This window comes from Artemia franciscana, chromosome 20 (genome assembly GCF_032884065.1).
Source record: "Artemia franciscana chromosome 20, ASM3288406v1, whole genome shotgun sequence".
Classification (NCBI taxonomy): Eukaryota; Metazoa; Arthropoda; class Branchiopoda; order Anostraca; family Artemiidae; genus Artemia; species Artemia franciscana.
Window position 1 is genome coordinate 19,938,709 of NC_088882.1, and position 12,599 is coordinate 19,951,307.

At 34.2% G+C, this 12,599-nt stretch overlaps 1 protein-coding gene across 4 annotated transcripts in view; it reads right to left on the bottom strand.

The window, feature by feature from the left end:
- The window catches only part of LOC136039870 (uncharacterized), a 52,297-nt gene that overhangs the window by 17,285 nt on the left and 22,413 nt on the right, over positions 1-12,599 (bottom strand). For 2 of the 4 annotated variants that reach the window (XR_010620575.1, XR_010620574.1), the window contains exon 2: positions 5,021-5,068. Coding sequence is in view for 2 of the 4 variants with exons in the window: in XM_065723814.1 (XP_065579886.1) it covers positions 79-99 (21 nt within the window). In the remaining 2 variants the exon portion in view is untranslated. Of the gene's footprint in view, positions 1-78; positions 116-5,020; positions 5,069-12,599 lie in introns of those variants that run through there. The other 2 variants (XM_065723814.1, XM_065723815.1) reach the window with 1 other exon arrangement.

Sequence of the window (12,599 nt, forward strand, 5' to 3'; positions counted from 1 at the left end):
AAATACTTATCAATACCCATAAACCTGTGATTCTGGAATTAGTCTAGCATATACCAAAATTGTTCATAAAATACTCACAAAAATTTGCACAAACGACATGTTTTCTATAACAGAGTTAATCTCAGACTGAATAATCTCATCATTTGCCCTATATTTATATAAAATAGCTAATTAATTTGTCTCGATTACCGATGCAAAAGGTTTGACAAATATATGCAAATAAAATTGATTTTAACATGTAAAGGGAAGCAAGGGACTAAGCCAGGATGTTGTGCAAATTGATTATTTTCAAGTCGACCAAAAAATTATCTAGTCTTTCATTATAAGCTTCTTTGAACTTGAAATAACTCATTTGGTTAGCAGATGAGGTCAGTCTTATTTATGACTCGAATTTGCTGTAAATATACAGTGAATTATTCATTGACAAAACTGATAAAATTCAGATAATTAAAATAACCTTAACATATTTGGAACGTTTGCAGGGTGGTGTGGGGATGCAGAAATCTAAGTTTAAAAGAATTGCATATAAGACGTATCTCTCTGTATTGAGCTTAAACTGAGTAAAAATTTTAACAGTATTTTTCTATTAGTAGAAAACTATATGTAGCTTATTGGAAGTTGCTACGCCCAAGCCAAAAGAATGTATCTAACATATTTTTTCTTTGAAAATAAGTAGAATTTGAGATTTTTTCTCTTGTTAAACCTTATCCAATATCACAGCTTGGGAAATCTATTTGTTTCAAGGAAGGTATGAGGGACTGACCATGATTGGTCAGTTCGTGGTGACGAACTGTAGTAAGGAGCGACTCGGCTCAATAGTAACCGAAACTCTAAAAAAAAGGAATTTTGATACCAATAGTTACATCAAAAGAATCGCATTTTGATTTTAAATATATAAGTTTCATCAAGATTTGTCTTACCATCAAAAGTTATGGGCCTGGGAAAATTTACCTCATTTTAGAAAATAGGGGGAAACACCCCCTAAAAGTGATATGATCTTAACGAAAATCACACCATCAAATTCAGCGTATCAGAAAACCTTATTATTAGCCCCTATCTACAGAAATGTGGAATTTCGCATTATTTGCCAAAAGACAAATCATGGATGCGTGTTCATTTTTTTTTTCCCAGGGGTGATCGTATTGACTCAGTGATCCTAGAATGTGGCAGAAGGGCTCATTCTAACGAAAATTAAAAGTTCTAGTGTCGTTTTTAAGTAACCAAAAAATTTGAGGACACCTAGGCCCCCTCCCACACTCATTATTCCCCAAATTCACCAGATCAAAATTCTGAGAGAGCCATTTTATTCACCATAGTCGAAAAACCTAATAGCTATGTCTTCAGGGACGACTTACTCCCCCCAGTCCCCGTAGGAGGGGTTGCAAGTTACAAACTCTGACCTGTGTTTACATAGCAATGGTTACTGGGAAGTGTACAAACGTTTTCAGGGGTTTTTTTGGTTTGGGTGGGAGGGTTGAGGGGGGGGGATACGTGGGAGGATATTTCTATGGAGTAAATTCTCATGGGGAAGAAACTTTCAGTGGAGGGGACGCAGGATTTTCTAGCATTATTTAAAAAAACAATGAAAAAATAAAATACGAATTTTTTTTCTACTGAAAGTGAGAAGCAACATCAAAACTTAAAACGAACAGAAATTATTACGCATATGAGGGGTTTACCTCCTCGTAATACCTTGCCCTTTACGCAAAAGTATTTTTAGTAATTTAAACTATTCATTCTATGGCCTTTGTGATTCAAGGGCCATTCTTAAGAAATTGGGACAAAATTTAAGCTTTAATGTAAAGAGTGAGGTATCGACGAGGGGTGAGCCCCCTCATATACGCAATAAAAACATACAAATGTAGAAATTTGCTACGTAAATTAATTCGCAAGTTATGTATATTTTTTTACTTATGAAAACTTTTGTTAAAAAAATTATATGTTATAGTTGCCTTTTTAAGTAATCGAAAAATTGGAGGGCAACTAGGCTTCTCCCTCGCTCCTTTTTTCTCAAAATATTCTGATTAAACTATTAAAAAAGCCATTAAGCCCCAAAAAATTAATATGCAAACTTCGTTTTAACTATTTATCTGTGGAGAGCCAAGATCAAAACATGCATTAATTAAAAACGTCCAGAAATTAAAGAAAAAACAAGTTTTTTTAAATGAAAATAAGGAACGACGTTAAAACTTAAAACCAACAGAAATTACTCCGTATATGAAAGGGGCTTTTCCTCTTCAATGCCCCGCTCTTTACGCTAACATTTCTTACAGTTTTAAATTGTATAGTTAAAAGAAAGAGTCAAACTTTAGCGTAAAGAGTGGGGCGTAGAGGAGAAAAAGCCCCTTTCATATACGAAGCAATTTCTGTTCGTTTTAAGTTTTAATGTCGCTCCTTATTTTTATTTTTTTAAAAACTTTTTTTTTGTTTAATCTATTAATTAAAGGCTACATAACAATTATGTATACTATGTACCTAATAAAGCTACGTTACGCAACCCCATAATGGAATATTTTCTAGAAATTTATTTGTTTAAAACCTCGGGCATATTTTTCTCCCGCTAAAAACAAAAAAAAACTGTTTTTGCTCTCCTATAAGGCTATTCATAACAAATACATTGCCCATTGGGAATTTGGGAACACTTCGGCATAAGAAACCGATTACTTGAAGCTTCGGGCAACCCCCATTCCCTCCTGAAGAATTATTTTACCTACCCTCCTTAATAATAGGCAATGCGCAATCAAGCGCCACTATATATAATTTCATCGAGGCTCAAATTAATGAACTTAGTTTAACGAAGCTTTAGAATAATTGTCTATGTTAACTATATCTACCTTGTAAAAACTTTGTGCATCTATAGGATTGAACAACCGCCCAGGACCGCCAATTCACGTAAATGTTGGGGAAGCAAGGATATTGTAGAACTTTCTTCTTAATGAATATTCAAGAATAATTATTTTTCAAAATATAAGGAGAGGGGGTAATTTTTCTATTTTTTTAATCAAAACACTAAAAACTTGGGTTTTGCAATGATCAACTAATACTTAAATTATGTATTAATACTCAATTGCTAAATCAATATAGAAAATTTTCAATACTACCAACATGCGGCATTACTGCCTCGACCCTCTGAAACAGGGTTCCCTGACATGCTGAATTTAATGGTTTAATTCCTGAGAGTGTTGGCACCTCTGTCCCCTATCCGTATTTTCTCTTGAACTTGCAATCCTTTTTTTTAATATATTGGTTAGTTGTCTGACACCATAAATAGAAAATTTCAGGGAAGGGATGCAAGTTCGAAAAAAAGCAACGAGATTAGGGAAATTATATACAAATCTCATCAAAACGGAATAAAAATCGAATAAATATTGTTATCTTTGAGGAAAGCGATATTACCTCTCCCCAGTAGATAGCAGTAAACAGTTAACGTTGAATAGAGTCAATCAAGTTGAACCAATCATGGGCGCTAATAAGGTGAATTCTATGGGAGGGGGACTTCCCTGCTGCACGATAGAAAATTCAAAACAAAATAAAACAAATTCAAGGAATCGTCATTCCGCCAGGGGGGGTGGAGCCCCCCATAAGGGTTCCCATTGAATTACTTGATTTTACAGTTCCTATATTCAAATTATTGCTTTGCACTCTAAGGCCATGAGTTTTACCAAATGACATATCACTCTCCAGCAAATTAAGAAATTTATTAGCGATATTACACGAATCTGATTTAAATATCTTTTAAATATCGTGAATGTTCAATTATCCCCCGCAATTGGCGCCTCTGGTGTGTTACTACGGCATTACTCCCTCTCAGCCTCTACCAAAGGGTTCTCTTGATACCGTAAGGCTAATTCAAAAAGCACTTAACTGATCATTCATTTGTTTCAGGCAAGGGGCACAGTTTGAGAAGAAACATCAAAATAGGAGAATAGCACACAAAAATGGCAAAAAAAATGCTTCATTGGAAAAAAATTAAAAAAAATGATACCAATTCAGCAATAATGAAAGGAAAAGCAAAGAAAGAAATATACCATAACTTGTGTACCTCATCCATTGGAACCAATTATCTAAAAACAACAATCACAAATCGAAGTCTAAATTTTAGCTTCATTATCAAAACTATTAACTAAAAAAAACTTTCTAAAAAAGAAATTTTTCAAAGAAAAATAAAAGCCAAATTAAACTTAGGACCAGCTGATATTATTTCCTATATTAATTAAAACTTAAAATCATCAGAATTAGCTAATAAGGAATAAATAAATACCAAAACGAACATAAATTAAGTAAACAATCCTAGCAAACAAACATACAACAGATATTAATATAAATGAATGAATAAATATCAAAAATGTAAAACTTAAATTGAATATAAAAATTAAGCTTAAAACAAACAAAATTGCTAAAATTGCAATCATTTTATTAACAGAGGCGCCATTTGGGTGGGGCAGGGGTGGGCAAATGCCCACCCCAGATTTTCCAGATTTTATTCGGCTAAAGAAGCTTTGCTTGTCTTGTGCCATACAACACAATAATGGAGCACTAAAAGAACCCTAAATAATACCCTAAATCAAAGAATACACATAAATTGAAGATGAGGCAGAATACACACTAGCATGCGGTCGAAAAAAAAACTATTAGTAATTATAACAATAAAATAAGTAGAAACCAAGAAAGTAGAGAAACACGAAAGATAAAAGTTGACACTAGGACATCAGAAAAAAAGACAAATAAGCAATGACTTTAAAAGTTAAGAAGATTCCTAAAAATTTTTTTAAAAAGAATAAGAGAGAGATATATCAGTTAGAAAAGGGTTCCAAAAAAGAAGAAACAATAGGAAAAGAGAAGACATGAAAAATAAATAAAAAGGAGAGAGTAAGAGAGAGATTACTAAACAGGAAAGACCCCACGAAATATTGCCATAATAGAATTGATTGATATACATGAGACCTCTGGGCTGCTGTAGATGGTCGTTTTGGTAAAATAAATCTTTGAGAAGAACTACTTAAACAAGAAGAGCACCTACCTGAGCCTCTCCGTGAAAAAAATTGCTGCAGGGGCGGTGGAAGAGGACCTAGAAAAGCAGAATGCGCTAAATAAAGATTTATTTTACCTACAATACGATCCAGCGTAGCTATTCAAGTATCAAACAGTTCGTGATAACGAACTGCAGTAAGGAGTGACCTGGCTCAATAGTAAACGAAACTCTAAAAAATGAAATTTCTATACTAAGAGAATTATAACAGTTATAATTATAACAATAGCTGCATCGAAAGAGTTAGATTTTTCTGCTGATTTTAAATATATAAGTTTCATTAAATTTAGTCTTACTCATCGAAAGTTACGAGCCTCAGAAAATTTGCCTTATTTTGAATACTTAACGATAGAAGACTTAACGAAAATCACACCATCGCATTCAGCGTATCAGATACCCCTACTGTAGAAGTTTCAAGCTCCTATATACAAAAATGTGGAACTTTGTATTTTTTGCGAGAAGACCGATCACATGTGCTTTTTTTTGTCAGGGGTCATAGTATCGACCAAGGGGTCCTAGAATGTCATAAAAGGGCTCATTTTAACTGAAATTAAAAGTTTTAGAGTCCTTTTTAGTGACCAAAAAATTAGAGGGCACCTAGGCCCCCTCCCATATTCATTTTTCCCAAATTCAACGGATTAAAATTTTTACATAGCCATTTTGTTCTACATATTCGAGAGTCATGATAAATATGTTTTTGGGGATGACTTACTCTCCCAGAGGCCCCGGGGAAGGGGTTGCAAGTTACAAACTTTGACCAATGTTTACATACAGTAATGATTATTGGGAAGTGTGCAGACGTTTTCAGGGGAATTTATATGGTTGGAGGGGTTAAGGGAAGGGGGCTATGTGGGAGGATCTTTCCTTCGATGAATTTGTCATGGAGGAAAAGAAATTCAATGAAGGGGGCGCAGGATTTTCTAGCATTATTATCGAAAAATAATGAAAAAATTAATATGAAAAAGTTTTTTCAACTGAAAGAAAGGAGTAGCATTAAAACTTAAAAGGAACAGAAATTATTATGCAAATAAGGGGTCACCTGTTAATACCTTGCTCTTTACGCTAAAGTGTGTTTAGTAATTTCTACTATTTATTCTACGGCCTTTGTGATTTAGGGATCATATTTAAGGAATTGGGACACAATTTAAGCTTTAGTGTAAAGAGCGAGGTATCGACGAGGGGGTGAAATCCCTCGTATACATAATAAAAATATACGAACATAGAAGTTCGTTACGTAAGATAATTCGTAATTTACGTATATTTTTTACTAATGAAAACATTCGTTAAAAATTGAAAGTTCTAGTTGTGTTTTTAAGTAATCAAGAAACCGTAGGGCAACTAGGCCTCCTCCTCTCAATCCTTTTTTTTCAAAATCTTCCAGTTAAAACTATGAGAAAGCCATTTAGCCAAAAAAAAATTAATATGCAAATTTTGTTTAATTATTCATGTACGGAGAGCCAAAATCAAAAGATGTATTAGTTCAAAAACGTTCATAAATTAAATAAAAAACAAGTTATTTTAACTAAAATTAAGGACCGACATTAATACTTAAAACAAACAAAAATTACCCCGTGTATGAAAAGGGCTTTTCTTCCTCAACGCCCCGCTCTTTACGCTAAATTTCTTTACTGTTCAAAAGTAGAGTTAAGAGAAAGAGTCAAACCTTAGCGTAATGTCGCTCCTTACTTTCAGTTAAAAAAAAACTTGTTTTTTTTATTTAATCTCTTGATAAGGCAGACAATAGCTACAGTTTTATAGGTTTTTCTGCTTGTTTATAGATCAAAATTGCTTGAAAATTGATTTTGAACTTTTTCAACGTGAAACCTAAAACAGAAGGCGTAAAAGTAACCAGGACATGGTAGAGATAATTTTACAAGCAAAATATAGACAAACAGAAAAGGAGGGGGTACTGCAAAACTACATCTGGTGCATTTGAAACTGATTATCACAGTTTGCTGCTGTTGAATTAAAGAACTACTGAATACAGGTTTTGACAATTTTATTCAGTTCACGAAACGATTGTCCCCTTTTGCTTAAAAATATGAGAAATAACATTGACGGCCTTTGTTTCTTTACAGATTGGTCTTTTGTATAAGATTCTCGGTTCACAAAGGCAGTGTTTTAAAAAACTAGAATCTCTAACTGACCTTATTGCCCCTGGTTCTTCATTCTTAAGTGTGTCTTTTTACCCTATTCTTTACGATTCAATGCTGAAACACGAAAAACGTTGGATTGGAATAAAAAGCATTTTTTAATCACTAAAACATTAGCAACATGGGGCAGAAGAGGTTGCAGCCCTCCTCATATATGGAATTATTTCTGTTTGTTTAGAGTTATAATGCTGCGTCTTATTTTCTACTGAATTAATTTGGTCAATTTAGATTTAATTTATTTGATTATTTTTTCTAAGTTTTATTGTTTTTCGAAACGTGCTAAAAAAAAAAAATCTCCTTTCTCCTTTCAAGTAGAGTTTTCCCTAGAGAATCCCCTTCTAGAAAAACTTCTTCCCATGGAAAATTTTATGCGGATTGAATAAGCACGTAGATACAAAATATTTGCCGGAATCAAGAGGATTAGACATCAATTCCTCAAAGTTCATTCTGTATTTTATCTGAAGGCTCAATGAGGCTTAGAAATTTGGTCGTTGAATGTTCTCTTTGAGGTATGTAATCTCCCACGTTCAAAATGACAGACCACCCTCTTTAGTAATAGTTGAAACGTACTTATGCATAGCAGTTTAGTTTAATGAAGCATTAAAATTTAGGTCAGAAACATCTAACATAGGATGTGTCACTCAAAAAACCTTATTTAGGCTTAAATTAAATGAAGGGAGATAAGAGATTAATTTCCACAACCCCCCACACATACAAACACTTTCTATGTTTATGTGAATGCAAATATATTTATGTGAAAGACAAGCTGAATATTGAAATGCGCTATATTAGGCATTAAATGAAGGGAAGTAAGAAATTGATTTTCATAACACCCCCCCCCACACTCATACAAACCCGTTCTATATTTATGTGAATTCAAATATATTTGTGTGAAAGACAAATTAGGTATTGGAATGCCCTATTTTAGGCATGTGATACCCCCCCCCTTTCTGCACATTACTTTCTTTGCAACTAGGAAGCCTCCTTTTTCTTTACTTATAAATCGACTGCCTTTCTCAAAGTCATCAATCAATGACAAATTTGGTGCTCTTGTGGGCAAAATCATAGTTTGGTGTCTAAAAATGGCAGAAATGTCACTTTCTCGTTCTGCAATCTTTTAATTCGCTGAAAAGGAAGCACTTTTATCATTGGTTTTCACTCAAATGGGGATTCTTTCGATCTTCCAGGGCCACTAGTTCGATAAAATTACCCCTTGGGAAAATACAACAAAAAATCAAACAAATAAACAAGCATTCATGATCTTTCTTCTATGAAAAAATATGAAATTCCACATTTTGAAGATAGGAGCTTGAGACGTCTACGGTAGGGCTTTCTGATATGCTCAATCTGAAAGTATGATTTTTAATAAGATTGCTTTACCTTTCGGGGGGGGGGGGTGTTTAACCTTTTTTTGAAAATCAGTCAAATTTTCCTAGGCTTATAGCTTGAGATGTTTTTGGTGGATCTAGATAGGGGCATGGGGGCGCCCCCTAACGTAGTAGCGGATTTTGGGGCTTGGACCGCTTTCTCTGGTTATTTTTTTGTAATTAGTTTTTAATAGCTGAGTTTTAATAAGTTTTTAAATATTAAGACTGTTTCTGTTTCCAAACAAGTTTGAAACAAAGTTTCAGTTACTTTGTGCAGTGTCTGTTAGATTTCACTGATGACATCTACCCTAAAAATATTTAATTAAATTTAGATTTATCAAGGGAATCTGCCTGTATTACCAGAAAAGCTAACTGGGAGGCGTGAATCATCATTTTGTAATAACAAGGAGGGAAAATTTAAAATTATAACTTCCTCAGGCTGTCGAAATGATATTTCAGGACTGTGCTGTCACAAAGGGGCTTAACTCACTTGCTATAGTGGTAAGGAGCGCAAAGGCAAAAAATTATGCAGAAAATATTAAATATCATTTTTTTTATAGATGGTGAACAGCTTTTTATTTTTCTTTTATCGTGGGGTGGTTTTTATAACCTACTATTTTTTATATCAATATATCTATATCATTTTAATTTCAATGGATTTATTTGAACTTCAACCATCACCAGATTTTAGATTAAATTTACGCCCATTTCCACTACCTACCTACGACATATAATTGTAGAAGCTCCCTGTAAATTGGTGGTATTTATCTGTTCGCAAGTTTATCTAAACAACTTATTGTGCACCCCTCCTCCCCTAAAGAAAATTGCTGATCCACCCCTGTAAACCAGCATAAACAGCCAATTCTTTAGGTGTATTGATTTATATTCAAATTCCTATTTAGAGTTTATAAAGGTTCCTAACTCCTTATTTTAACTTCGCTACCAAGCTCTTTTTGATATACAATAACTATTATATACCATGCACCTTGATTTCTTCTGCTTATCTATCCACCCTTCAAGTACAAGAGTAACTTGTACGCTGATCTATCTAATTCTGAAATATTTCCTGTTGAGAATTTTTCTAACTGAAATTTCTTCCATCGCACACTATTGTGGGTCAAACCTGTTCGTTGTTCCAAAAAGTAGAGTATATAAAATCCCATCCGAAGTGGCTTGGAAGGCCAAGCCATCTGCTCTTTTGATGCAACTTGTCATGTTATTGGTAGGATGGTAATTTACACTCTACATCAAAGTATTTCGTGTTTTAAATACAGAAAAAATTCCTTCAATACGAATTTAAAATACTCTGCCAGAAGTATATCGAAATATGTATTTGAATTACATTGCTTTATTTTACTGTTTAGTATAGTTGTTTCTGGCAGTCAGATCTAATGTAGATATTGACCTAAACAGTAAGTTTTCTTATCTTTTAAACACTACTATAATTTATCATTCACGTAATATAATTATCGTAATTTATCAGTCACTACTATAATTATCATTCTACGTAACAAAATATGTTTTTGGGCTGTACACAAAAGTTTGGGCCAGCTTGTTAAATATAATAAAGCTGTTAGGCAAAACCAGAGGATTTTTCTTCCCCACTTTAGCCTTGACCACAGGAGGTCTGCTGTGGCGCGAGAATAGAGACAATTTGTCTGGTTATAGGGGCATAACCACAAAAGATATGATCTATTTAGGTTACTTTACTTAGTAGGAAAAGGAGGAGCCTCAGTACCACTCTAGGCACCTCCTCCATAATCTAAAGCTGGAGGCAACTTCGATTGCCTTTAAAGCAGATCTGGATCTTTAACACAGACACAGACAACTTAATTTTACATATATACTAGCTGTTGGGTTGGCGCTTCGCGCCCCCCAAGCCCCCCTGCGCGCGTAAGTCGTTACGCGCCATTGTAGTTGTGTCCCTGTGTCCCACCTGTGAATATATATATATATATATATATATATATATATATATATATATATAATATATATATATATATATATATATATATATATATATATATATATATATATGTTTTTAACTATGTAAAACATGCGAATATACAACATTCTTCGCTGTCCCATTGTCTGTGCAGATAAATAGATTGTCAGGCTTACTGACTCTTGAACATGCAACATATAATTGTCCATGGGAAAAACAATCCGTATTCAGATCTATACCTCATTATTCTAATGATGTGTCCCTGTGTCCCGGTCGTCATTTGTGTCCCGGTGTCCCAGTTTGTACTTTCTCTTTGAGTCTCCCCGGTCGTCATTTATATTCCCTGTGTCCCGGTTTCGTGAAAACAAGAAAAAAGGGTTGAGTGTACAAGACTATCGTCAGATTTTAGTCAAAGCAACGTTTATTCTTTGTATTGTTTAGTCACAAACAGCTAATAAAAGCTTAGAATCTATATTTATGCGTATTTGTTGTTATTATCTTCTTTCGGATGGAACTTGAAGCTAATATCCTGAATGAAACATCGGTGTCTTTTGCGTGCACATTGGAAGAAAGGGAAAAAAGATTGGTCTCAGTAAATTTTCTACGATACAGACTTCAAGCAGTACTATTCAGTTCTGAATAGGTCCTGACTCATTTATTTCTTCTAATGAAAATGACAGCAACAGTGCTACTGCCAGAGATAATATATAGATATATACAGAGGCGCCATTTGGGCCAAATCTTGGGGTGGGCATGAATCCATTTTGGCCCCCCCCCAACTTTCACGTAAGAAAAAATGTGAGTTTCGGCAGCACATCGATCGAATATTCTAAGTAGAAACTCATTTTCAGCACCCGTGTGTTGCATGGAAATGTACTGTAACCCAATGTGGAACTCAGCCAAACTGACCTCTAAGATTAATTATAACATCAAAGATCATAATCAACGAGGTTAAGTGATTAAACTGAATGAAAAATTCAACCAGACTAAAGGCTGACCCTCCTCAGCAAGAAACTTTCTTATTTAAGTAAACAGTACGTCGGTGAAAATAATAGGCGTGCAGTAATTTCAAATCAATTGGACAGAATGGATTATGTTGGACATAATGGATTATTATGGCCGGCAAAGGGCACTTTGTGGTGGAAGCTTGGGCCCCCCTGAAAAATCTGGGGTGGGCATTTGCCCACCCCTGACACCTCCAAATGGCGCCTCTGGATATATATAATACCTTTCCACACCTGCCTTCTTTGATATTTAAAGAAAGAAGCTGAGCCAGGCGAAATAATCTTTGAAGGATCAGCTCAAATCAGACACCATCCATATGATTTTTTTTCGAAAATTAAGGCTCAAAACAAATTTTTTCTGGTCATAACCTATCTAGATCATTTTTTCAAACCGGAAAATCAACATTGCCAACATTGCAATTGTATTAGAAAATATCGTCTAAAAAATCGACTTTGCGAATTCTCTTGTACACAAATTTGATAAACCAAGGTTGGAACATTTAAGAATAGTACGACATGGCTGGTAATCACTCATCTTTATAAGGCCCAGGGCCGACTGTCAGCCATTAGTTTGACAGTTCTCTAATTTTTCTGAAGTTGTGACTTATCTTGATCATTCTTCACTAAATTTTCCGATTTTTTTTGACAATAGTCTCTCTGGGTCCTACAAGTGAGGAGATCATCTGTCAACTGATGAGACAGTCTTCACCTCAATCCATCGTAAACCAAATATTGTGGAAGGGGAAGAAGACTTTACTTTTTCCTACTTTTCTGACGAAAGTGAGTGTTTCAAATTCAATAGGAATTTAGAGAGGAACGTAGGGAATGCAATAAAAACTTGGGTGGTGATGTCAATTCAAGTAAATTTAGGGGGACTAATCTTATTGTTTTCTGTCAATTCCACCATTGAAAAATTCCAAAAGTGGTATTTTTTAAGATATAGAGGGACCTCACTTCCCACAATTAACACCTGACCATAGGAAGGCTTCCTTTAATATTAACGTGTATCCAATGTAATGCTATATTGTATGTTTATCGTATTTTGAATTGTAATATTTTTTTTTGTAAAATGTATGTAAAAATCTCATTTTCCTCGTATTC